The sequence below is a fragment of the Chrysemys picta genome, chromosome 9 (assembly GCF_011386835.1).
Source record: "Chrysemys picta bellii isolate R12L10 chromosome 9, ASM1138683v2, whole genome shotgun sequence".
NCBI classification, from domain to species: domain Eukaryota; kingdom Metazoa; phylum Chordata; order Testudines; family Emydidae; genus Chrysemys; species Chrysemys picta.
This window is the reverse complement of record NC_088799.1, coordinates 104,320,713-104,348,295: the sequence shown is the minus strand read 5'-3', so window position 1 is coordinate 104,348,295 and position 27,583 is coordinate 104,320,713. Positions and strand designations below refer to the sequence as shown.

Below are 27,583 nucleotides of genomic sequence, written 5' to 3'. Positions count from 1 at the left end.
CACCCAAATGGGGGACTTCTGTGCCCCTCAAATCCAACCCGCTGAGCTAGCCTGGGTGATGCTAACCAGATACTATGGCACAGCCTGCAACAGAACGCTCAGGGCTACTCTCTGCAGGGCCTGCTGCCCTTCACTGGACAGGTGAGGGGTATCCCTGCTCCTAAATGAAGATGCTAATCCTGGAGAGAAACCAGAGGCCAGTAAAGTGACAGTGCTCTCTTCTGCAGGTCTCCAGAGCTCCCGACAGCTCTGTGCTCAGCCTATTGCCTTCATCCATATTTCCAGTTTCCTCTGCATCTGTAGTGGGGAGCGGCAGTAGCAGAGAGCGCACGAGCGGCCGCATGAGAGAGAGAGAGCGAGAGAGAGAGAGAGCCCGACTAGACTCTAGATAGCAAATCCGGACATGGGTTAAAGCAGGCCTGGACTGCATTCTGCCATGTGCATGCTCCCTGCAAGCCAGTGGGGCCTCAGAGGGAGCTGCACGGGACACAAGGGGATGAGGACAGGTGCTGCCGGCTCTGACACTGTGCACCGTGGGGAGAAGGGAGGTTGGGATGGCAGCATGGGGGGTGGAGCCAAAAAGGAAAGTCTCTTAATTGACACAGTAAGTCTGAGGTCCAGCGAGAGCTGAGGCTGGAGGTGAAATGTGACTGGGCTTGGGGTGAAATCGAGCCAGGCACCCTTTGGCTCCTCTCTTGTTCATGTTGCCATGCTTCCTTAGAGCCTTTTGCTCATACAGAGGCAGGTTGGGCAGCCAGCAAACTCCTTGTAAAGCAAACCCCCCGAGCTTCCCCCAAAGGAAAGGTATGAGCGCCCCCTGCACAGCCGGTCACCCCACCTGCCCGCCCCGTGCAACTGATCAGGAAACAAAGACACAGACAGACAGGGCTCCCTGGAAATGGCAGAGAATGGAAAGCAAACGGATTTGCTTTGCGTGTCATGCAGCAGCAGCAGCCTCGAGCACAGAAATACCTTCGTCTTCATCCCCGTCATTATCCGCTAAGTCCTCGCCCTGTTTCTTAGCGCTGGCTCCTAGGGACCAAACACGAGGAGACAGAACAAAAAAGAAAAACAAAAAACAAAAACAAAAGAGAATTCAAAAATAGCATGATAGCAGAGAAGGGGGCCAGGCCTGCAGCACTGCCTGGCTACTCACACTGCATCTCTCCATGGGCTCGACCAGGGCTGCTGGCCAAACACAGCCACAGTTCAGAGCAGACAGGGGATTGCCTCTCCAGGCTGCCTGGGCCCCCCTTCCACTGGAGTCTGCCCTGGGAACATGTGCTCCTTGGTCTGGGGGCCAGGAGAGGGAGAGAACAGGCCTCTTTAAGCAGGATAGCAGATGAGCTTGTGTGCCCTCCTGCCTGCCCCTCCCCTGCAACATCCTCCACCTCCCCTGTGGCCCACACTTTGCAACTGATTCTTGGACTGATTTGGGGTAAGCTCTGTGCCCTGCCCATCGGCAGAAAGCCACATGAGGAGAGATTAAAGAGGCTAGGACTTTTCAGCTTGGAAAAGAGGAGACTAAGGGGGGGATATGATAGAAGTATATAAAATCAAGAGTGGTGTGGAGAAAGTGAATAAGGAAAAGTTATTTACTTGTTCCCATAATATAAGAACTAGGGGTTGCCAAATGAAATTAATGGGCAGCAGGTTTAAAACAAATACAAGGAAATTCTTCTTCACACAGCGCACAGTCAACCTGTGGAACTCCTTGCCTGAGGAGGTTGTGAAGGCTAGGACTATAACAGCATTTAAAAGAGAACTGGATAAATTCATGGTGGTTAAGTCCATTAATGGCTAGTAGCCAGGATGGGTAAGGAAGGGTGTCCCTAGCCTCTGTTTGTCAGAGGGTGGAGATGGATGGCAGGAGAGAGATCACTTGATCATTGCCTGTTGGGTTCACTCCCTCTGGGGCACCTGGCATTGGCCACTGTTGGTAGACAGGATGCTGGGCTAGATGGACCTTTGGTCTGACCGAGTCTGGCTGTTCTTATGTTCACTAACACTAATCCACCATCCTGGTTCCACTAAACTGGTGCCAGTTAGTTTGTAGCCCAGGCCTGATTCTCAAACACCTCTGCCTCCCTTTTCTCTCCACATCAACCCCCCACCATCCCAGAGATGTGCGTGCTGCTCGGTGGAAGGGGCTGCTCTCCTGCTGGCACTGGGTGGCACCCCCTTACTTTCACTGTACTGCAAGCAGGGTTTGAAGCTAAAGCTCTGTCCTTCCACCTCAAACCAATTACAGGCACAGTCAGCCACAAACGCCCAAAGCTGCCAAGTAGTCTGTGTGCCATCAGACCCCAGAGCCACTGAGACCCCAAGACAGTGTGTGCCTCGAGCCTTGCTTCTCTGGGCTGAAAGAATGCAAATGGGCATAGATCTGAAACTTGCAAGGGCTGAGTAACTGGCTGAAGGATGTAAACAGAGGGCAGCGGATGGCAGGGGGGGAACAGCTGCCAGGACTACAGTTAGACTGGCCTGAGTTAGCATGTTAGTGATCACAGACACAGTGGTGAGCAACATGTGAGTGACATTCCCACGTGATACTAAATTGGGAGAAGGCCAGAACCTCCAGGAGACCAGAGGCATGATCCAAAGGGGCCAGAGAGGCTGGAAAACCTGAGCAGGAAATAACAGAATGGGATTCCGCTGAGAAACATGCGGTTAGTGGGTCTGGGAGAAAATAACCTAAAACTCAAACACCCAGTGGGAAGGGCAACCTGTGGAGAGAGCAGAAAGGAATGAGAGGGGTAGGGAATTAGAGTGCTATGGCAACAAAGAGCAGGGCAGTTCTGTGCGGCAAATGCAAAGCATGGCCCAGCCCATGAAGTGGGAGCCCCTCTCTATCCCATTCTGGGGAGACACCCCCCAGGATCCTGTGCTCACCTTCCAAGCCCAGAGGCCTTCCTTCCACAAGAAGGGAAGGAACAGCCCTTCTGTGCATACTTTTGGCGAGGTCACATAATTTACCAGATGCCCCAAAAGCCACAATTTCACAACTGAGGAAGAAGGTCATAGTGGTTTAAAAACCTAACCTGGTTTAGAGGAAGAGATGGCAGCTATAAAGATATAGATATAGATATATAACAAATGGAAGAAAGAGGAAGTCAATAGTAATGAATATAAATCAGAAGCTAGGTACTGTAGAAAACTGATAAGGGATGCCAAGGAACACAGGGAGAAATCTATGGCCAACAGAATTAAGGACAATAAGAAGGAATCTAAGCATATTAGGAACAAAAAGAATCCTGACAATGGCACTGGTCCACTACTAGATGGAAATGATATAATTACCAATAATAATGCAGAACAGGCAGAAGTATTTCAATAAATATTTCAAGAATAAATAAATTGGTAAATGGTAAAGGGGATGTAATGCAAGATGGGTTAACCAAAAATAAACCATGCCAGACTAACCTCATATCCTTATCTAAAAAAAATTTTTTTCAGAGGAGGGAAGTGAAAGAAATCTAATATACTTGGACTTCTGTAAAGCATTTAACATGGTACCACATGGGAAATAATTAGTGCAGTTAGGGAAGATGGGGATCAGTACAAGCATTGGATAAGGAATTGGCTAAAGGGGAGAAGGCAGTGGGTCTACAAATACCTACACGGGGAACAAATATTTGATAATGGGCTCGTCAGTCTAGAAAGGAAAGGTCTAACACACAATCTAATGGCTGGAAATTGAAGCTAGACAAATTCAGATTAGAAATAAGGTGTAAATTTCCATCAATGAGGGTAATTAACCACTGGAACAATTTAGTGGCCATGGTGGATTCTCCTTCACTGGGAATTTTAAAATCAAGATTGGATGTTTTCTAAACGAGATCTTGTAAGAATTATTATTTTGGGGCAGGTCTCTGGCCTGTGTTATTCAGGAGGTCAGACTAGATGATCCCAATGGTTCCTTCTGGCCTTGGAATCTATCAATCTATGAATACTTTGTCATTTCTGAGTGCCCCATCACCAGAAACTGGAGACAAATTCAGGTTCTTCTCTGAATTCCCACAGAAAGAATGAAGGACCCAGAGAGAGCAGCGTGACTACTGGTTACAGGAATCAGTTATGTAGGACTTGGCCGAATGAAGAGTAAGGGTGGATACAACAAGGAGCTACAAGTGTGAAGGGTGCAGGGACTGAGCAAGGCCCTCAGTGGTTACAACTAAGAGCAACAAGATTAAGTTCAGCCAAAATTTGGGCTGAGTATCAGGAAACATCCTGCAATAGTGAGGCGTTCGATTGTGGAAACAGCTTCACAGGGGTGTGGAGGCCAGAACCTGACAATGTAGCAATCCTGCCCTGACTTCCAGAATTGGGGTATCACCCAAGAGGTTTTTGTTAATTACCAGTTTATTTGCATCTAACTACACCAACCCACTTCAGATCCCAAATCCTTAAACCTGACCACAGAAGCCCTAACAGGTCCAATTGAGCCAGTTCTCAGGGCCAGGCCAGAGCTCTAACCAGCTCGTTTATTTACATCCCTGTACATGCAGCTGACAACATTGAAGGATACTTGATTCCTCCATTCCTCAGCTACCAGGAGCCTGTTCCCTCTGCAGCTACCCCCAAAGCTGCACTGGCTTCATGTTAACCAGCGCCAAAGGCCGTGTGGATACTCATTCCAGTTTAGTGTAAGTGTATTAGAAATAGGTTTAAGCTTAACCAAAATAAGCTACTCACACCAAAATATGAATATCCACATTGGGGTTGCACCAGTTGAACTAAACCGTGGATATTTGTTGTAGACAAGACCTAAGACGCGGGGAGGATGGCAGCTGTAGGGGGTTAGCAACACCAATCGCAGGAGAAGCACAGCACTGACCCAAGCCTCGGCGTGTCCCAAACCAGCCCTATTCTCCTTCAAAACACGGCAGCCGGAGAGTGGGCTCGCCCCACCTGCTGAGACCAGTTGAATGTTGTGGCAGGTGCTAGTGTCATGCAGGTTCCAAACGGACCCAGTTGAGGGATGGCTAAGATAAAGGGAAGGTGGGCAGTGGGGTAGAAAAAGAGCCAACCTGAGAGCAGTGACAGATTAACCCTTCCTCTGCCCATTTCACCTAGCTGCATAGGGTATCACAGACCCATTGAGTTAAGGATGGAAAAGGCCTGCGAGCGCTGGGACCCACTCAAGGCAGGAAACCTATCCTAGGGAACAGCCCTGCCCGGGCCCTAGCAGGGCTTTTCTGTCCATTCCCTGTGATTCCAGGGACTACCCAGTAGCCGTAGAAACCAGAGCCATGCTGGTGGAATGGGAGGAAGGGGAAGAGACGCTGCAGTTCCCAGCAAGGCAATCTCCCCGTCGGGAGGCAGACACACCCACCCTACGCTTGCTGCATTACAGCTGCCTGGGACACTGGCTCAGCTCTCACCAGTGCACCATTTCAATTAAAAATACATCAACTTTCATACAAACTATCACAAATACAAACAATGGGCCACGTGCCCTGGGCAGCAACAGGCCACCTGGCCTCCAGGATGCTATTCCACCTGTCTCAGCACCTGGGCTTCAAGCCCATCAGGGCCCCCTCCCTCCTGCACTATGGCCCCACAAAGGGCCAGCCCTGGGACACTAACAGCAACTCTCCTGAAGGCCAGAAATCCCCAAGCACCTCTTCGTTTTAATTAACAGATCTGCACTATGCAAATAAACGGAGGTGCCCGCATGCTGGTTGGCACCCCAGCATAGAGCCACTCAGAACTGCCTGAAGTATGACAACAGCTCTGGAGTTTAGCAGCTCTCTGTCCAGCGGGCTTGGGCTGCTAGGAGGGGAGGCAGCTCATGGAGGCAATTTGTGCAAAAAAGCCAAATGGCTGTGGTGTTAATAAAGGAGTACCAGCGCAAACCCCTCACCTCAGGGACCTCCTGGAGAAAGGTCCTGCTGTTTAACTCCCATTGGCCGGAGCATCTTTTGTGTTAGTAAAGAGTCAAACAGATCTACGGGGCTGTAGAAATAACTAACCCTGTGGGGCTCTGGTGCCTCCCAAGGAGAGTGAGGAGTCCGTGGCCCTTGAAGGAGATGTGTCATCCCTCCTGTGCGGGGCAGAGATCTAACTAGGCTCCACAAGGGAGCAATAAGAAACAGACCCAATTCATATCAGATCCTGTGAGTTTCTCTACCCAGAGCTCCCCTGGCCCCTCCCTCTCTGCTGGTGCAGCTATTTCAACACTGTTTCGTCAGTGGCTGCTTGGTAACACCCACTAGTTTGCAGGCCACAGAGAAGGAGGCAAGAGTTGTTCTAGAATTAAACAACTGCAATTCTCACAGAGTCAGGGTGGGAAGTCACCCATGCACTGCCCTAGCTGATGCACTTCTGTAACCACTCAGGGGCTTGTCTACACACAAGGGGTGTAGCGCTTTAGCTGTATTGGTGTGGTTAAAGCAGGACAGCCCTCCCAGGGTGGGTGCTGTAGTACATGGGACAGTCCTGTACTGGAAGGGAAATAAGCTATAGTGGTATAAGGCACCTTGATACTGGTCAGACTGTGTCCACACTAGGGGTTGTACTGGTAGAATGATATCAGAGCCCTAATTGACCCAGTTCTACCGGCATAAAGTCTGTGCGAAGGCCAGACCTTACTTCTCTCACCAGTATTGCATCCAGTTTTGGTCCCCACACTACAGAAGGGATGTGGACAAATTGGAGAGAGTCCAGCGGAGGGCAACAATTAGGGGGCTGGGGCACATGACTTACAAGAGGCTGAGGGAACTGGTGTTATTTAGTCTGCAGAAGAGAAGAATGAGGGGAGGGGGAATTTGATAGCAGCCTTCAACTACTTGAAGGGGGGTTCCAAAGAGGATGGAGCTCGGCTGTTCTCAGTGGTGACAGATGACAGAACAAGGAGCAATGGTCTCAAGTTGCAGTGGGGGAGGTCTTGGTTGGATATTAGGAAACACTATTTCACTAGGAGGGTGGTGAAGCTCTGGAATGGGTTCCTTAGGGAGGTGGTGGAATCTCCATCCTTAGAGGTTTTTAAGGCCCGGCTTGACAAAGCCCTGGCTTGGATGATTTAGTTGGTGTTGGTCCTGCTTTGAGCAGGGGATTGGACTAGATACCTCCTGAGGTCTCTTCCAACCCTAATATTCTATGATTCTCAACTATTCGCATCCTCTCAGGGATCAAGCTGGGGTTTGGCTCCCAGGGGAAATCAGAATGGGCAGAGGTGGAGACCAAGCAAAAACCAAGCCTGAATGAAGGCCAGCGTGTCCTCCACAGACCACCAGGACTTACAAAGGACAGAATGAACTTCTGGAGGTAGGCGGGATGCATAAAACTCCCCAGGTGGCCAGAACTCTCTGACATCGTAGGAGGCCATATTTGAAAGCTGGTATGTTAGGGAGAAGGATTATTGCGTGCTGCTGTTTATTAGCAGGGGCTCATGAATACCCCAAAGAACTCCCCTTTCAAAATGGCAGCTGGCTCCCATAGCTCTCCTTGAAAGCGAGAATAAGGTTGAGTGCTTTTTCGAAATAGTCACCATTTCCCATTAGTTCCAGTGAGAATGAAGCCAAGTCATCCTGAGGGAAAGAGCAGGGGCCACCTTGGGTACAGCTTGACTTCCCTTCCATTGGACACAAGAGGGTGACCATTTTGTTCTTCGGGATGCCCATCGGTCCCTGCTGAAGGAGACATTTGCAGTGAGGACTGTTACCCCAACAGTGCTCACCACATATACTGGCCAGGGAGTGTGTCTGAGGTGTGTGCACACAGGGGCATGTAAGGAACAGCCAGGCTGTGCAGGTGTACAGGAGATAATGGAGACCAGGCGCACGGGGAATTGGTCAGGGACCTCTGGCTGCTCCAGAGTGGGGTGACCAAAGTGTACAGGTTAATATGGACATAAATAAAAAGTTAAAATAAAAAAAACTGATTTGAAGTTGACCCTTCCTATCTTCAGATCATTAGAAATACCCCACGGGAACCTGCTCCTTGGGTTTCTTTTCTTGTTTACCATTCACGTATGAAATTTTAATAACTTTAAAGTACAAGGAAATTCAAAGACAAAAATCCACATTCTACTGAAGTTAAGGCTGGGTAAATAGCAATAACTTATGTAAAAACATTCCAGAATGTTGCACCTATCTCCAAACCAAGAATTACTAACCCAGGAAGTTGAGAGTCAAAGTTGAATGTAAAAGCAATCCAAACATGTTTAGAAATGGATCTTTTTCATTTTTAACCCCTCATGGCCTTCCTACAAGGCAGAAGTAAGGTTGCTTGGGCGCCTTAACTGTGCGTTTCCATTTCTTAGTGCCGTGGTCCCCAACCTTTTTCGTCTGGCGGGCACCAGACGACGAGCCACGGAGGACCGTGGCAGCGGACAACTGTCCGCTGAAATGCCGCCAACAAGCGGCAACGTCAATAGGCATCGCCGTCGAATGCCGCCGACGCCTCTGGATGACGCTGCTTGTCGGCGGCATTTTGGCGGTTGCTCGTCCGCCGGCCAGTACGCGGGTGCACTTAGACGCCCCGGCGGGCGCCATGGTGCCCACGGGCATCGCATTGGGGACCCCTGTCTTAGTGCATTTGGATTACTTTTACATGTAACCAGAAGTCTGAACGTTCCTGTTAGCAACACTTGGGTGGGGATAATCACTGCTGTGGACCATGCCTGGATAGTGCCTTATCCTCCTACAGGAAAGGCAGAGCCTCCTCTAACCAGAGCCAACCCTTCTAGGCAGCCACTAGGGTTCCTCCTCTGCAGATGGAACATACCCAGGAATCAGCGTTGGGCAGCACAGGAATCCCTACCACAGGCAGAAGTGGTGGGAGAGGAGACACCAGGCTGAATCTCTCCCCTACGATCATTCATTAATGGCATGTAATAAACATCCCCCCACACACACCCAGTGACCAGCTGAGGTGCCGGCTTCCCCTCCCAAAGCAAGGGGTCTGTGGAGCCCTGGCAGCCAATGGCAGGCTGGGAAAAGAGGGCTGGGAGCTCTCGGAGAGGAAGTGCTTTGAAGTGGCTCATGAAGGGCCAGCTGCTGGCACAGCATGAGAGGGAGCAGCCCACTCCGGAGGCAGCGTGTGGAGACTCCCTGATGTGCTGGCCCTTTCGGGCAGCCTTGGCACTCACAGAGAGATGGCGTGTGAGTAGCCAGACAGCAACAGGGAAAGCAAAGCAAAGAAACCAAACAACAGAACTCGGGGAAATCTCTGGAAGGAAAGAGAATTCTTGTCAAACCTCCAAGCTGTGCCGCACTGCGCCAGGCCCTGGACACCAAGAGGAACGCACAGAGAAGAGAACAGAAGGACACGGGACCCATGACAACCCCTCCCAGCACAAGGACTCAGTAGCCCAAAGGCCCAGCCACACGAAGGGCTCCAGAGCCTGGGCAGGCCACACAACTACTTGAGAGCCACTGGGCTGGACCCCACCATGTGTGCTTGTGTGTGGGCAGAGTGGCAGTCCATTCACATGGGGGCTTCTCTCTCCCCACATGTAGCCTTTCAGAAGAGCTTGGCTGCCCCTTTTGGGGAGAAGGGGAACCCTTGTGCTGGATATGCAAGTTCTGGGCCCTTGCCTCACCACCCCAGTGCACTGCACACACACACATGCAATGGGACAGAGGAGGTACTCAAGACCACTGGGGCAGAGCTGGGTCTATACTCCTGGTGTGCACAGAAAGCTGCTTTCTAGGGAAAACCCAAGTATGATTCTAGAGCACATTTTCCATCTCCTCCCACAATCCTGTCTGTCTCCAGCAGCTGCTCTCCTCCCTGCACACCGGGGTCTGTGACAGTGATGCAGAATCATGCTTTCTCAGGCAAACCCGTTCCCAGAGAGGACTGTGATGTCAGAGATTTTGATATCAGGTGGGGACTGCATACACAACTCCAAAGAAAAGATCCTGCTTCATCCCTGCCTCAGGGCTGGAGACTCCAAGGTGGGGCTGTGGAGCATAGGCTACAAGCAGACTGGTTTCTGAACTGGAGCTGTTTCACAGCTTTCCAGGAGGCAGCCATGTGTGCAGGGATCCTAGGGGCAGTAAAGAACTGCTTATGAAAGGGGCTACGGAGCAGGTTTCCATGTGTGGGCCAGCATGAAGGGAAAGGAGAGGCATGTGCGTGTGCATGAGCGCGCAGAGGTGGCATGCCTGACTGAGGGAGCAACATGGGGGTGGAGGAACAATTCCACAACCAGCAGGATTTACATATTTGTATAGGGAGACATAGGAAATTAATGCAGCTGGAGGGCAGAGCTTTCACACACATGGTCCCAGTTCCCACAGCAATCAGAACTCTACCAGGCCTGTTCACAATGGGGCTGTGCACACCCATTTACACAAACATGCCCACTCATGGTGTAGATTTCAGTGGGATCTTTGACTAGGTGACCCCACCTCAGAGAGACCAAGTGAAAGGTGCTTTCTCCTGCCTTTGCTGCCATAAGATGAATGAAAGGGATGTTTTCCATTGAAATGTTAAAGGTGAGAGCACTTCTTCCCTGACAGCAGCACTCCCAGGCCTTGGGAGCTGGGATCTGCTGGAGGATTTGGGTGAATGGGGCGTGCAGTCCGTATTTCCCTATCTCCCACACACCCTCAATGGGAGCCGGCTGCACTGGCTCCAGCATGCAAAAGCAGCTGTTCTGAAAGGCTTGGAAACGCACCTGGGTCCTGCCCTGATTCAAACCCAGAGCCTCCCACTGAGGAGCCCAGTCTGGCCCTGGAAAGGGAGCAGCATGTAGCAGGAGCATCCCGAAGGTTCCTCTGTGCAGAGGATGGATGGACGGACAGACAGACAGTATTGCAGGCTGCATGGAGGGCCCACCGTCTCAGTCACATGGCACGAGAGGAAGGCTGAAGAAATATGCCGCAGGCCTGGAGAGAATGGACAGGTGCCCCCTCACTCTCTCTCTCTCTCTCTCTCTCTCTCTGTCCTCTCTCTGTGCCTCTCTGTCAGGTCCGGCTTGCTACATACCTCCTTTCCTACATATTTTCTTGTTGGGCTTTCGGGCGCATTCCTTGGAAATCCGTTTTACTGTAAAATGAATAAAAGACTACAAAATAACAGGAGGCTCCACTGGCTGGAGTGGGCATGCAATTACAACCACACTGCCCACCCTCCCGCCACCCTCTCTTGGGACCGCGGGACATGGGGAGGGGAGCATCGCTGTGGGAGGAAAACTCTGGGGCCAGGTGTACTGGGATGGAAGGAAGTTACGGTGCTGTCCCCTGCAGCCTGGAACCCCCAAGGGAAGAGAAGCAGAGCTGCTGGGGCTCCAGAACAGCTGTCTTCCCAGAAAACTGCTCAGGGAGGGCATGGCAGGTTCCCCTCCAGTTCTCTTCCATCATAGGCTCTTGTGTTATCGAGAGATTCTTGCAGCTGGCACAGCCCATGGGATCCCACAGCTCCCCCTTGTGGTGAGGCTGCCATGGGCCTGAGGAAAGGGTGCTGCCTCCTTGGCACTGCTACTTACAATTCAGATGGAATCCCCTATAAAAGAAAAAGATTAGAGAAAGAAGAGGCACCCTGAGGCACCCAGCCTCACCACAAGGGGCTGGGTCCACAGTGCTCCAGCTCCCACCCAACTCCACGCACTCAGCCCCTGGCTGGTCCCGGTGAAGCACATATGCTAGCTGCATTGTGCCGTGCATGCGGACATCTCCCCTGACCCCCAGCAGAGCATGGCGCCAGGGAGAGGAGCCAGCCCAGCTCTCCTTGGTCCCTTCCCAGTCAAGAATGGCTGGTGACCCCATCCCAGCAAGAGAGAGAGTGTTCCTCCCAGCCAGCAGCAGCAACCCACACCCCAGAACTAGCGCAAGAACCTGAGGGTGGGGAGGGTGGGCGAGGGAAGACAAACCCAAACCAAACTCAAGACAGAACCTGGCACTCGGCACCTCGGGAACCCAAACCAGCTCGTCACTCTGTGGACCTGCGGTCAAAGAGTCCCTTTCAGTTTTGGCAACACAAAAGAGGAACCCGTGACAATGCCATGGAGGGGGAGGGAGAGAGCTGTGGAGGGGAGGGGAGAAGAGAGAGCCCAAGAGACAGAGAGAGAGAGGAAAAACAGCTGGAGGGCAGAGGGCAAGCTGAGTGGCCAGAAAAAGCTTTTCCACAGACAGACAGCATGCTGCGGGTTCCACAAGCACATGCTTCAAACACAACATCCAAGTGAGACCAACCAGAGCTGAGAAGGAGCAGAATAACTCTGGGACCCCCCACCCACCCAGAGAGTGCACGTCTCCTGCGGGCACCCTGGACGGACTCACCATCCTCGGTGGGAATGTAAATGTTGAGGTACAGGCAGTCCTCATTGGGATCCTGAATGTATGTGGCAACTATATCCAGATTGGACGTGAACCAGACGGGCAGCATGATCTCTGGGACTGCACTGTGGATGTTCTGAGGGCAGACTGGTGAGAAGTGGGTAGCATTCCTTATTCCAGACCAGGAGGAGGGTGGCTCAGGGGGCATGAACCTCTTCTCCCCAACAGGAGGGGCTGCATAAGGGACCCCCAGGTATTGATCCACAGGACCCAGAATCTCGCTAGGCAGCGGAACCCGGACCCCTCGTAACTTCCCATAGTGCGTGTTGACAGTCGGGGAGTAGACCTGGCCATCCATCTGTACAATGGCCAAGCTTAGAACCCAGAGCACGAGGCAAAGGTCCCGGCCTGCAGCCAACTCAGGCACTTGGAGAACAGGGGACAAGGACGGGTTTCTCTGAAGTATCAGCCACATTGTCTGTGATGAGCAGCACCACCATCCAAGCCTTAAGCACACTCCTGGGGACTCAGAGGAACCCCATCATGGCAGGCCTGCTGCTATCTGTTACGCAGAGCCAGACACCAAGGGAGGACAGAAACTGGAACACAAACCCAGAAATGAACTGCAAACGGTGAGCCAGAGGATGGGAGTGTTCCTCTTCAGAGCCCCCAGCCTGCCTGCTGCTGTTTGCCTTCAGAGAGGGCAGCCCTGATGGGATTGATGGCTCTGTGGAGAGAGGGGGAGAGGAATTAACAATTATGGAGAGAATGGCAGCTCCACTTGACAAAGAAAATCTGCAGCACAAAGGGACCTTGGAACCCACCAGCATGTCCCCAGCCCCCTGATTCCACAACCTGGCAGAGGTGTGGGAGAGATTTTAATACCTCACCAGAATGCTCCTCACCTCCAGCCTTAGAGAGAGAGAAGAGCCCCTGGATAATCCACTGCTGCTGCCTCCCAGTTACCAGTCAGCCCTATACTTGGTCATGGTAAGTGGTGCCAGCTGCAGAGGAGGACAGAAGATTCCTGGAGACCTGGGGGAAAAGGGGATCAGAGGCCTTGTAGAGGTGGGGTGTTCAGACTCCAGAGCAGGAGGTATGTGTGTGTCAACTGCAGAAACATGGGTCAAGCTCCCGGGCTTGGGACACCCAGAGCAGACAGGGGATGCCAAGGAAAAGGGGATTCAACCACAAACTGGGGAAGCAGCTTGCACACTAGCTACTGGCCTTAGGGCTGGGGCAAGGTTCACAGAGAGACAGTCCATGTTAAAGGTATCCAAGGGCTGCAGGGGAAGCGATAAGGCCTGTGTGTAGGGGAAGGACACCACCAGAGAGGAAAGACGAATGACCTCCTCTCCTCGGAGTCCAGGTCTGAGGAGCACACTAGCAAGAACATGACTGGAGCAAGAGGCTGACAGACGTCAGGAACAGTCAACAGGCCGAGACAGCACCTTGTGCTTCGATCTTGGGATGGGGAATCAGGACTCTTTGGTTCCATCCTCAACTCTGTTCCCCGTTCCCTGCACAACCTGGAGAAAGTGACTTGCTTTCCCTTCCCGGAGAGAACAATACAGAGCCAGGTGACCCTGAGAGCAGGTTGAACCCTGAGATGAAGTGCATGACCATTGACCAAACTAAGCCAAAGCCCCATGGTGCTTTGCAGCCAGGCCAAAGGCGAAATGGAAAGACTGTTTGAAAAGTTTGTTACATACATTGTTGAATGCTGCGGGGTAATTACCAGATAAGGATTGGAACTTTATAAAAGTTTGTGAAGCTTACTCGTCAACAGATATATTGGGAAACCAGCTCCCACAGACAGAATTAACCAGGAATGTAAATTGCTTTATTGCTAACTACCAGAAAACAGATGATGTCAGCTCTCACAAGCAAAATGGTATTGATCAAAGCATGGGAAAAAAATGGTTACTCACCTTCTCGTAACTGTTGTTCTTCAAGATGTATTGTTCATGTCCATTCCAATCAGGTGTGTGTGCGTGCACAGAAGATGGAACATTTTCCCCCAGCAGTATCTGTTGGGTTGGCCCGGGCGCCCCTGGAGTGGCGCCATCATGGCGCACAATATAGGGCCCTACCGACCCACCACCCCCTAAGTTCCTTCTTGCCGGCTACCCCAACAGCGGGGTGGGAGGGTGGGTATTGGAATGGACATGGACAAAACATCTCGAAGAACAACAGTTACGAGAAGGTGAGTAGCCGTTTTTCTTCTTCGAGTGCTTGTTCATGTCAATTCCAATCAGGTGACTCCCAAGCCTAAATTCAGGAGGTGGGGTTGGAGTTCAGGTATCCACTGACTGGAGCACCGCTCTACCAAACATTGCATTGTCTCTGGCCTGCTGGGTAATTGCATAATGCGCGGTGAAAGTATGTATTGAGGACCACGTCGCCACTCTGCATATTTCCCAGGTCAGGACTTGCGCCAGGAATGCTGCTGAAGAAACTTGCACCCTAGCGGAGTGCGCTGAGAGTGGAGGGGCAGGCACCTCTGCCAGGTTATATCATTCATGGATGCAGGACATGATCCACGAGGAAATTCGTTGGGAGGAGACTGGAAGACCCTTCATCCTGTCTGCCACGGCCACAAACAGTTCCTAAACCATTTCATTCTTTCAATGTAGAAGGCTAGCGCTCTGTGGACATCCAATGAGTGGAGCCTCTGCTCCCTGCCGCTCGAGTGCGGCTTAGAATAAAACACTGGGAGGAAGATGTCCTGGTTGATGTGAAACTGGGAGACAACTTTCGGGAGGAAAGCTGGATATGGCCTGAGCTGAACCTTGTCCTTATAGAACATGGTGTAAGGGGGCTCTGACATTAGGGCCTTGAGCTCAGACACCCTCCTGGCTGAGGTTATCGCTATCAGAAATTCCGCCTTGTATGACAGGTAGAGCAGGGAACGTCACCAGCGGTTCAAAGGGCAGACCCATCAATTTGGAAAGGACGAGATGGAGGTCCCAGGTTGGGGCTGGTTGTCAGACGTGTGGATATAGCCTGTCAAGACCTTTCAAGAAACGGCTGACCACAAGGTTGGCAAACACCGACAGGCCCTCTGAGCCTGAATGGAAGGCAGAGATGGCAGCCAAGTGAACCCTTATTGACGATATGGACAGTCCCCGCTGCTTGAGATGGAGAAGGTAGTCCAGTATGAGTGGTATAGAGGCGAGCATCGGGGATGAGGGATGCTGCGCCAACCAGAATGATAATCTCTTTCATGTGGCAAGATAGATAGCCCTGCTGGAGGGTTTCCTACTGCCAAGGAGGACTTATCTAACCGGGTCTGAGCAGGAGAGCTCTGTGGGGTTCAGCCATGGAGCTTCCATGCCGTGAAGTGCGGTGACTCGAGGTTTGAGTGCTGGAGACGGCTGGGATCCTGAGTTAGTAAATCCGGGAGGAGCGGCAAGGTAACTGGGGCTTCCACGGACATCTCCAGGAGGGATGTGTACCAGTGTTGGTGGGGCCAGGCTGGAGCTATCAATGTCACTGAAGCCTCTTCCCTTCATATCTCGAGGAGCACCTTGTGAACAAGAGGGATGGGCGGGAACGTGTAGAGAAGAGGGCCTCCCCCTGGGAGAAGGAACATGTCTGCGATGGAGCCCAGGCTGTGTTTCAGGAAGGAGCAAAACTGTTGGCACTTCCTGTTGCGTCGCGAACAGGTCCATCTGGGGAAACCCCCACCGTTGGAAGATGGTGTTCGCGACGTCCGGGCGTAGGGAACACTTGTGGCTGTGAAAGGACCTGCTGAGACGGTCTACAAACTCGTTCTGCACTCCAGGGAGGTACGACGCTTGCAGGTGTATCAAATGAGCTACACAGAAGTCCCACAGCATGAGGGCTTCCTGGCACAGGAGAGAGGAGCGTACACCCCCGTTTGTGGATATAGAACATTGCCGTGGTGTTGTCTGTCATGACCGATACACATCTCCCTGTCAAGTGGGCTCGGAAAGTCTGGTATGCCAGGCGCACTGCTCTCAGCTCTCTGAGACTGATGTGGAGAGCAAGTTCCACCTGAGACCAGAAGCCTCGTGTCCTGAGGTCCCCCAGATGTGCTTCCCAGCCCAGAGCTGACACATCCATCACTAGTGAGAGGGATGGCTGAAGATGGGTGAAGGGGATCCCTGCACACACTACCTGCAGGTTGAGCCACCACTGGAGGGAGTTGAGGACCAGGCGAGGCGGAGTCACAACCTTGTCCAAACTGTCTCGAGCCGGCTGACACACCGAGGCTAGGCACGATTGGAGAGGCTGACGTCTGAGCCTGGCGTGTTGCACCACACAGGTACAAGAGGCCATGTGTCCTAGAAGCTTCAGGCAATTCCTTGGTGGTGGGAAACTGCCTAAGACTTTGAATGATGCTGCTCCGGGCTAGAAACCTCACTTCCCGGAGGTATGCCCTGACCTGTGTCAAGTCCAGGACCGCCCCTATGAACTCTATCTGCTGAACAGGGGACAGAGTCGATTTCCCCCTGTTCAGGAGAAGGCCCAGTTCGTCGAACGTCGTTCTTAAGAAGTCGACTTGTGCCTCCACTTTAGCCCTGGAGCGGCCCTTGATCAGCCAGTCGTCGAGGTACCTGTACCTGGCGCCTGTGTAGGAATGCAGCCATGACTGCCATGCACTTGGTAAATACACGAGGCACCACTGACAGGCCGAACTGGAGGACTGTGAACTGGTAGTGGTTGTTGCTCACCACAAGCCTGAGGTACCTTCTGTGGGAGGGTGTAATTCCTATATGAAAGTACGCATCCTTCAAGTCAAGGGCGGCATACCAGTCCCCTGAATCCAAGGAAGGGATGATGGAGGCCAAAGAGACCATGCGGAACTTCAGTTTCCTCATGAACTTGTTGAGCTCTCGCAAGTCTAGGATGGGCCTGAGGCTGCCTTTGGCTTTCGGTATTAGGAAATATTGGGAATAGAAGCCCTTGCCCTTCAGCTCCTGAGGAACCTCTTCCACTGCCCGCAGTGAGAGGAGCGAGTGCACCTCCTGTATGAGTTGCTTGTGAGAAGGGTCTCTGAAGAGGGTCGGGGAAGGGGGATGGACGGGCAGAGAATTGGAGGAAGTATCCCTTCTCTACCATGCAGAGCACCCAGCAGTCCGATGTGATACGGGCCCACGCAGGGCAGAAAGGGGATAGTTGGGACGAGAAGATAAGGCGGGTTGGATCCCGTCCAAGTTCTGGTGCACCATCCTCGTTTGCCCCTTCAAAAGTTCTGCTTCTAGCTGGATAAAGGTTTGGACGGGCCAGAGCCCTGGCCTGAGGACGGGTGCAGCCTCTTCCTACCGCTCCTGTTTCTCTTCAGTGAGCCATCCTGCCGGTTCTGCAGTTGGTAGAACCGCAGAGGAGGTTGTGGCCTAAAATGCCTCCGCTGCACGGCGGGGGTGTGGAGGCCCAGCAATTTGAGGCTTTGTCTTTTAGGCTTATGTAGCCTTTTATCCATCTGAATAAATAAATAAATAAATAAATAAATAGTCTTTTAGGCTATGTATCCTTTTATCCATATGATCAGAAAATACAGACCCCTCAAAGGGGAAATCCAGAATAGTCTGCTGGACCTCGTAAGGCAGACCTGATACCTGGAGCCAGGAGCCCCTTCCCAAGGCAACCCCGGTAGACATCACCTGAGTGGCCGCATCAGCCCCGTCCAAAGCAGCCTGCAACAAAGTTCAGGAAACGAGCTTTCCCTCCTCCACAAGGGCTGAGAATTCAGCACGGGAGTCCTGCAGCAGCAGCTCTGAAAACTTTGCCATTGCCCTGCATGTATTGTAGCAGTACCTGCTGGCAATGGCCTACTGATTAGAAATGTGGAGCTGCAAGCCGCCAGTGGAGTAGACCTTTCTCCCCAAAAGGTCGAGTTGTTTCCCCTCCTGATTCTTTGGGGAGCGGCCTTGTTCTGGCGCTTGTGCTGGTTAGCAGCGTCCATGACCAACGAATCTGGTGGAGGATGGGTATACAAGTGCTCGTAGTGCCTGGACAGCACAAAATAGCGTCTTTCATTGCGCTTAGCTATAGGGGACAATGAAGCCAGGGTCTGCCACAAGGTTTTTGTGGTGTCAGCAAGGATCTTTATGAGGAGTAGGGCAATACGTGCCGGTCCGGAGTGGCTGAGGATATCCACCATTGGATCTGTGTCCTCCATTACCTCCTCCGCCTGAATGCTCAGGTCCTGGGCAACCCTCCTCAGCAATTGCTGTAGGACCCTGTTGTCCTCCAGGGCTGGGGCTACCGAAGTGCTTACCAGCGCTTCATCTGGAGAGGAGGAAGAGACCCCCGCAAGGAGTGGATGCTCTCTTCCCTCCACGCCCAAGGGGTCCTGCAGTGCTTGGGGATCGTGGGCTGGAGCTGACGTGAATGGTGTCATGGTCCTTGGTGCCAGAGCTGTATACATCGGTGCTAAGGCTGCTGGTGCTGAAGCCGGAACCGATGGTGTTGGGGCTGTCGGTGCCAAGGACGATGGCACTGATACTGCTGGGTTGGCATAGCCAACGCCGGTACGGCAGGGGTTGGGATGGTGGCAACAGGGAGCGATGGAACTATCCCTGATCCTGCTGATGCCGGAGGCAGTACGTAAGTGGCTGAGGCCGCCACCGCCGCTGCCCTGGAATTCGACCCTTCACTCCACCCTTGGCAAAAGGCCCAGTGAGTCCTAAAGGGTCACTGTGCAGGGGGCTGCCACCGCACGGGCCACGGTGCCAGGTAAGGGTTCTGGTCTCATGATGATCTGGACCGTCTACTTCTACTCCTATGAGATCAATAGGAGTCTGACTCTGAGGTCTCTGAAAAGGAGGACCATGGAGGAGCAGTACTTCGAGGCGCCGAGGGTCCGCACCTAGGGCTCGAGGCCCAACGAGGCTGCTGACCCTGTTCTGGAGCTGGGAAACGGTGCACCGGGGATGGAGATCGCCAGGCCATCATTGCGGGCTTTCCTCTGGACGGTGCTGGGAGAGCAACCAGTGCCGGCGACCTCTCCCATCTAGGTGGGGAGAATGGTGCTGTGAGCTGGAGCAGATCCCGTGCTGCCTCAAATGCCTCCGGGGTCAACGGAAGGTGAAGTTGTCAGCTCGGCCTCGGTGAGTGAGAAGGGTCCGGACTCGACCGCCCTTCAACTGGGGCAGGAGTTGACGTGACCGGCTCGGGTCTCACAATGGCCAGCTCCTTGGGTCTAGCTGGGGGGGGAATGACCCCTCTCCAGCCTCCTCTTCTGCCGATAGTCCTTGTCTTTACTCAGCACTCATCCCCATGCTGACGGTGCTGGGGCACTGCATACCGAAGAGGTAGTACTCGGCGCCAGATCCACCAACCCAGAATCGGACTGGGAAGGAGTGCCGCTTCCATTAGGAGGATCTTCAGGCGCTGATCTCTATCTTTCAGTGTCCTGGGGAGAAACCCCCTGCAGATCCTACAACGATCTTTTTTGATGGCTCTCCCCCAAACACTTCAAACACAAAGTGTGAGGATCACTTCTGGGCATACACTTGCTGCAGATCTCACAGGCTTTGAAGCCAGGAGACTGCACTCGAGGGGAAACCCCTCCAAAGGAAACTTAAGAACTAAGTAAAGTACCTAATAACTACTTAACACTAACTACAGAACTAATTAGAACTATATACAGACTACCATATGCGCTTGTCAGGACAAGAGCAAGGGGAAGTTCCAGTTGTCACTGGCAGTAAGAAGGAACTGAGGGGGTGTGGTGGGTCAGTAGGGCCCTATATTGAGCGCCATGATGGTGCCACTCCAGGGGAAGCCCAGACCGACCCAACAGATATTACTAGGGGAAAAATCTTCCAGTGCACGCACACACCTGACTGGAATTGACATGCACAAGCACTCGAAGAAGAATTGTTTGCTGTTGTTACTGCAAGTGTGATTGAAAAGGAGGTATTATGTCACCAGAATAAGAAAGTAGCTAATAGTAAATAAGTAAAGTACATTATGTTTAGAACGCTTTATATTCATGCTGAATTGCATAACTCTAAAACTGTACTATAATTAGATGCTGTAACCTTTGTATAACTCTTACTCTGTATTCTATAAGAAAGTACAACAAGGCTTGGAAAATACATAAGCCCTCGTGTATTCATGCTATGGCTGGCAACTACAGATCCTCGGTGTTACAAAATATGTATGGAGACAGATAAGAGAAAGCTTGTAAGGTTTATGGTTTTAGCCAATATCAGATACAATATTAATACACACAATATCAATATGATATATAATATCATGCATGTTTTGTACAACTATGATTTTATTCATGTTAAGTTCTTCCCAAAATGCTTTTCACATATGTTAAGCTGTTTAATCAAGGGTAGATGTGTAGTGTTATAATTTCAGAGCTAGGTACAGAGCCATTCCAGAGGGACAGGACAAGACAAACTGTTTTATTGATGCTTAGCTAACATGCCCTGTGTACCAAACTATAGCTGGTGCAGAATGCCTCTAACGTTTTGCTAACTTCCGAAATGCTGTGCTCAAAACAAGATAAGAAACTAGTTGCAATCTGTGTTTACATGCAGGGTCTATACAGGCCTAGCAAAATGTCTTCAAAAACATGTCAAAGGAGATGGATAAGAATAATATGTTAGGTTCAAAGTCCTGCAAAGAAACACTCATCTGTTGCAAACAACCCTAATATATACAGAAGTAAAGTGAAGCTCAGATTTTGAGGCAGTAGACCAGAGGTCAGCAACGTTTGGCACGTGGCTCGCCAGGGTAAGCACCCTGGCGGGCCGGGCCAGTTTATTTACCTGTTGACGCAGCAGGTTCGGCCGATCACGGCCCCCATTGGCCGCGGTTCGCTGTCCCGGGCCAATGGGGGTAGCAAGAAGCGGTGCGAGCGAGGCATGTGCTGGCCATGGCTTCCCGCCGCCCACATTGGCCCGGGACGGCGAACTGCGGACAGTGGGGGCCGCGATCCGCTGAACCTGCTGCATCAGCAGGTAAATAAACTGGCCTGGCTTGCCAGGGTGCTTACCCTGGCGAGCCGCGTGCCAAACATTGCCGACCCCTGCAATAGACCGACCAACTGCACTGCTGCCTCCCAGACAGGCTGGTAACATATTGACCTTCCCTTTTGTATTATGTTGTATTAAACTTTGACTAACGAAGCTGATTAAGCCTAACTATTTGACATCTCTCGTTACTGAGCTAATCGAACCTGTAACATGACAGAAGAGCCAAGTATTGCCAACTGACATGGAGAGCATCTGCCTGCACAGGCAGCACAAACACAAAGGAATGCCTCATGGGGCTGGACAGAGACAGCCTCCATTGGACAAGAAGTGGAAAAAAGGAAGGAAAGCCCAACGGTCAGGGCACCAGTCTAGGACTTGGGAGACCTGGGGTTCAAACCCCTGCTCCATCACAAACTCCCTCTGTAACTTTGGGCAAGTCCCTTAGTCTCTCTGCGCCCCAACCCATGCACTGAGGGGTGTGTGAGGATAAATGCATTAAAGATCATGAGACATGCAGATACTACTGTGAGGGGATGCCCTCAGCCCCCCTTCTCCCACAGAACCCACCCAGGAGCTCTGCCCAATGACCTCTCCTCACTCCATTTCACATAGCAGCCATGAATCGCAAAAGCCCTCTGCCTTAGTGAGAGGCATTCATGTGTTGGGCGAGGGCTGCTCCCGCCACTCGTGTCTCCTCCCCTCCCCTCCAGGTACTGTCCGTGGGGCATGCAGGGAGTGGGAAATGGAAGGAGCCCCCAGGGAAGCAATGGTACCCACAGCTGTCCTCTGCTCTGTGGCAGAGCATAAACGCAGTCACTGTGCATCCACTCTCCCCTGCCAGGGTGTCTCACTGTCAGCCCTGGGGCTTTGTTTTAGTACTGGGTCTCCCAGAACACAGTCACCTAGCCCAGTTGTCTTCCCCTCACCTCACTATTTGTCCCCTTCATTACTATCCCCACCCCCCACTCCAAGCAACACCGGACCCCCTTCCCTCCCCACTGCTGGATGGGTCCTAGCCCAGCTCCCAGTCCCCTAGGCTGGAGGGTCTCACCGGGGTCCCTCCCCGCCCCCAGTGACAGCGCTATGGATCAGGCAGTAAAGCGGAGAAGCAGCTGAGCGGTCTCAGTGCAACCAGGTCAGTGTGACAGGCTCACACTTTTTTGTTGCCAGTCAAGCAAGGAGAAACTACAAGGGCCCTTGTGCAGGGAACCCCGGCATCATGTGCCTGCCTGCCAACCCCAGCAGGGGATAGTCCCTGCCAGTGAAGGGAAGCTGGCAGGAAGCTGCTTCAGATGGGGACCTGCAGATGTGTCAGCAAGCAGAGCTCCTGCGCCAGGAAGCCCTTCCTGGAGGCTGTTTGGATTTGCAATGCTCTGCCGTTCCCCTCCCCCAGTCTGGGAGCTACTCTGCCTGCTGCATTTGTTTCTTATGTAACTGGCGGTCCCCTCCCTCCCTCTCCTTCAATGCTGCTGCCTCCTGCAGGGACGTGCCAGAGGAAGGCAGTGGAGGCTGCCGACTCATTGCGAAGACCCCATCAGACAGTGCCAGGGAAGGAGAATAAAAGCAGCGTGGCCTGCAGCCCAGCCCAGCCCATCTCCCCCTCCTCTGATGGCAATTTCACAGACGAGTCCCCTGCCCACAGGGGACCACTGGCCTGGCAGGGCTCGCACTGGGAGCCAGGTGCAGTAGGGACCTGGCTGAGCAGTACTGCCCTTACCCAGGAACAGAGGCTGGGTAGCGGCAGGGCCCTTTCCTGTGTGCCTCTGTAGCACCCTGGCAAATCTCCCCAGAGAGCATGGAGGGCTGGCACAGAGGTGTCTTGGAGTTATTGGAGCATAAAATAAGAGCCTTTTGCAGGCTGGCTGGAAATGGTTCTCTTCTGGACTCCACAGGCCAGAGAACACCTCTGTAGAGAAGGAAAATCCAGAGAGAAAAATACATACAGGGTATCCGAAAGTTGCACTACACATGTGCAGCTAATTCACTGCTGGTCATTAAGGAATGGGCTCCCGCTGTGTCTGGCCTTTCCAAGACAGCCAGGTGGCACAGCATGTGCTGAGAAATCAGCACGGAACCTCCATAAAAGGAGACGTTTGGCCTAGAAAAAAGGGGTTACTCACCTGTAACTGGGGGTTCTTCAAGATGTGTGGTCCCTATTTGTATTCCATACGTGGATGCGCATGCGCGCCATGCGCTTGAGTCCAGAAGCTGTACCTACACTTGTGCTCCCCACCTCACTTGCTCCAAGCCCACACCCAGCACTCCTGATTCCCCACTGCACCCAAGGGACCACAGAACCCTCCCCATCCACCCGCCAACAGAGCGCAATACATACAAACAGATTCCCTGGCACAAGCTACATTAAGATGAAGTTAAGGCTGACTATGTATCAGAAAGGGAAGGTAAAATAAATTACTAGGAAATTGCTGATATCTTAAAACCAAGTTTTATAAATCTAGGAAATTCGCAGTTAATTTAAAAACAATCTAAACGCATGAAAGGCTGGAAACGCAGAGTTGGGGAACCCAAACAAACTTAACTCTGCCCAGTCACAGACCCTAATTTTCCCTATAGCTAAAACTCTCCAAAATCTGGTACCTGGGCTACATTTTTGTTGTTAAGGGTTAATGGTACACTTCCCCCCCCCAGTTATTCTTCAAAACAAAGTTTCTCCTTCAGCAAAAACCTTAACTCTGACCTGCAGTGACACTATTCAGGGCAGGGGAGATGCAAAATATCTGCAGTCACTTTAACAATCAATTTAGTCTGATTTGGGACCTCAAACACTAACACATCTTAATCCGAATTGTTTTTTGTGGTGTCAGTGCAGGGCAAAATTATACACACATGCCAAACTTTCTATATAGTTACAAGTAGTTTAAGTTTTGTGTACAGATTGTATTTCAGTAAAACAGAGTGTAATTAAGGCAAGTTATTAATGATTATTGTATCTAGCTTTTATGATTATATAGACTACAGCAATGGTTAATACCTGGTGACTTCAGAGATAAAAGCCAACCACCACGCTTCCTCTACAGCTAATTTTCATGCAACAGTCCCATTGGTTGTAATGACTAAGTCTGCGATTTTGTCACGGAGATTGCGGAAGTCACGGTATCCGTGACTTCCAAAGACCTCTGTGACTTCAGCCCTGGTGACCGGCAGCTGCAGGGTCCCACTGCCTCCTGCAGCGGCAGGGGGCTGTGAGGTATGCCCGCCGCCCGAGGCAGCGGGTCCCCAAACTCCCAGCTGCTATGGGCAGCGGGGATACCCCGCAGCTCCTGGCTGCCATGGCAGGGGGGATAACTGGCAGCTCCTGGCCGCTGTGCAGGCAGGGGGATCCCTGCAGCTCCCTGCCAGCTGCGGGGGAGCAGAGGGACCCCGGCAGCTTCCCAGCCGCCGCCTGCAGCAGGGGCAGGGGGATCCCAACAGCTCCACACTGCCACTAGTGCGGGGGGAGCAGGGGGACCCCAATAGCCCCCCTGCCACCACGGGAGGAAGGAGGATCCCAACAGCCTCCCCCTGCTGCCGTGGGGGGGGGGGCTGATGGGGGGCCAGGGGACCCTGGAGCTCCAAGCTCCTCCGGGTGGTGGGGGCCCAGAGCTCCCAGCCACCCCACAGCTGCCCAGTCCCTTCCCATTTTATCATGGATATTTTTAGTAAAAGTCAAGGACAGGTCAGGGGGCTTCTGTGAATTCTTTATTGCCCATGACCTGTCTGTGACTTTTACTACAAATATCCAAGACAAAATCTTAACCTTAGTGACGACTCAATGGCATGAGAGAGACTCAATCCATGTCAAGAGTTCTCACTGTGGATTACCGGGTCCAAATGTCAGTTCTCTTTAACGGTTTCTTGGCCATATGCTGGCTTGGGAATCACGCTCCGAAGGCTATTCCAAGCACCACCGCCTCAGCTCCACCACACAGCACTGCCAGGGGAACCCATAAGCACAGAGAAATCTGAATTGAGGACTGGGCTCCCCACACGCCCCTCATGTAGTCTCACTAACACAGTCCTCTAAACCAATGACCCAATTTCAGGTTCATGGCCACATCTACCAGTGCACTTTGCATCATCAGAGCAGCACAGATAAGTGAAACCCTGTAAATGCAGCGTAACTCTCCAATGCATTCTGGGGGCTGCTTACTGCTGAGTTACCAAGGAATCTGCCCTTAGAAGTTAAAATTTAAAGCAAAGCCAAAGTAAGTTTGCTACTACATACATTTAAATCATTAGTAATATCACATTGTAGGATTCCATTTGGGTTTCTTGTTTCGCACTCATATACGACATTAACTTAATCTTAACAGGACATTAGCTTCATATTAACATGGTTCTTGTGTCTTGGAATTTCCTTGGTTTTTTAAAATTGTTAAAGTTGAGAGCACGTATCAGTAATTTATGGGTTAAAAAAAAAAAGTTACAGGGACATTGTAATTTTCCCAAAACCAATCACTACAAAACCCAGGAAATTCTGAGTTAGGGTTAAACTTAAAAGACATCCAAACATATTAATACAGAAATGCACATTCAAGGCATCCAAACAACCCTAATGCTGTCTTGTAGGGACACCATGCAATAACAATGCAATTATTATGAAGGCATTTTTGGGTTTGTGGTCCCAGCTTATATTAAATTGATTTTTAAAGACATATTCATGTCTCTTACAGGGCAGAGTTGAGGTTGCTTGAGTGCCTAAGCTGTGCTTTCCCATACCTCAACATGTTTGGATTGCTTTTAAATGTAACCCTCACTCTGGATTTCCTGTGCTTGTAACATTTCGTTGGGGACCATTAAACTCAGGTACAGACTTTAAGGCCAGAAGGGACAATCATGATCATCTAGTCTGACCTCCTGCACATTGAAGGCCCCAGAATCTCACCCACCCACCTCTGTAATAGACCCATAACCTCTGGCTGAGTTACTGACGTCCTCACCTCATTATTTAAAGATTTTAAGTTACAGAGAATCCATCATTTACTCTAATTTAAACCTGCAAGTGACCTATGCTGCAGAAGGCGGCCTAAATTCCCCAGGGTCTCTGCCAATCTGACCTGAGGGAAAATTCCTTCCAGACCCCAAATACAGCAAAGAGTTGGACCCTGAGCATGTGACCAAGACCCAACAGCCAGACATCTGGGAAAGAATTCTCTGTATTAACTCAGAGGCATCTGTGACACTGTGCCCCAGAGCAACACCCTGGTACCCCCATCTTTACCATGGTGATATAATTATGATGTGTTTTGTACAAAGTATTCCTTGTAAGGTATCATTTTAAAAGTCTTCATCTGTTGAATATTAATATCCTGTTGGATTGTATGTGCTATCATTGTATGGGAAGATATGAAGTTTTGCTATGTATGTGTTACTGAAAAGTTGTAAAGTTGGAAACACCCACAACAAGCCTTTCAGATACAAAATGGAGACACCAGACAGCGTTGATGGCCCACTAAAGGGAATACACACTCACAAGGATTGCCCGAGGAACTGTATACAATGGAAACCTCTCAGAGATAGCACATACACAGTGGAGCAGGGTGGATAAAAATCAAGGTTTTTCTTTATGTAAATCGGATTTTTTTGATCAAATGCTTTTTGAGGAAAAAAAACCTACCTAAAGATAGTTTTAATTAAGATACATTGTAGCTCAAAGATATCTCATCATGGAATATGGATTATAAATACTAATTCTATAGTATGAGACAATATATTCATGTAATGTTTAAGAAAAGTTTTGTAAATGAGTTCTAATTATGGAATGGTTCCAATCTTATGAGGTTCCACAGGCTGCTGTATAGATTATTTAGGTTAATCTTTCTATCTATCCACTGGGACTCAGTGCTCAGTCTAGAATATACCATCAGAGATGCTTAGTTTTGCAATTCTCAAACTGTGGATTTGTGTCTCCAGAGGTAACATGCTTGTTAACAGCAAAAATGTTTTTAAATAAATAAATACATAAATATGAGGTGAGAAATAACAGAGCTCAACTCTATTGTCCCTCTGCAAATTTGTATACACAGAGTCAATCCCTTACCTCTCTCTAAAAGTGCAAAGTTTCAAAAAGTTCAATGAATAGGAGATTGTTCGGGGTGGAATAGATCTGAAGAAGAAGAAGTCTGGAGATAAATGTGAGAAGCGAGGGAAATATGCTTGTTTTGTTAAAATATTGTAAGTTTGCTGTTGAAGCAAAATATCCAGAATACTTAACGTTGTTGTTTTAGTTAAATAAAACAATTTACATGTCTGTCTGGTGATGTTCTCCTCCTAATACAGCCTGGCAAGAAAATCCTCCAAATATTAATGATTAACCTGTTGAATTGGAGATAGTTCACCTGCCAATGACTTCATAAATATCTGATTCAATTACCTTTGGTAAATGAAATA

The 27,583-nt window shown here is 50.9% G+C and overlaps 1 protein-coding gene across 5 annotated transcripts in view; it reads right to left on the bottom strand.

Moving 5' to 3' along the window:
- NLGN3 (neuroligin 3) overlaps nucleotides 1-27,583 on the bottom strand; it is an 85,557-nt gene that overhangs the window by 31,572 nt on the left and 26,402 nt on the right. For 2 of the 5 annotated variants that reach the window (XM_065556843.1, XM_065556844.1), the window contains exon 2: nucleotides 12,234-12,957. In XM_065556843.1, the coding sequence (XP_065412915.1) occupies nucleotides 12,234-12,705 (472 nt within the window). In that variant the 5' untranslated portion in view covers nucleotides 12,706-12,957. Of the gene's footprint in view, nucleotides 1-972; nucleotides 1,033-10,941; nucleotides 11,002-12,233; nucleotides 12,958-27,583 lie in introns of all 5 variants that reach the window. The other 3 variants (XM_065556840.1, XM_065556842.1, XM_065556841.1) reach the window with 3 other exon arrangements.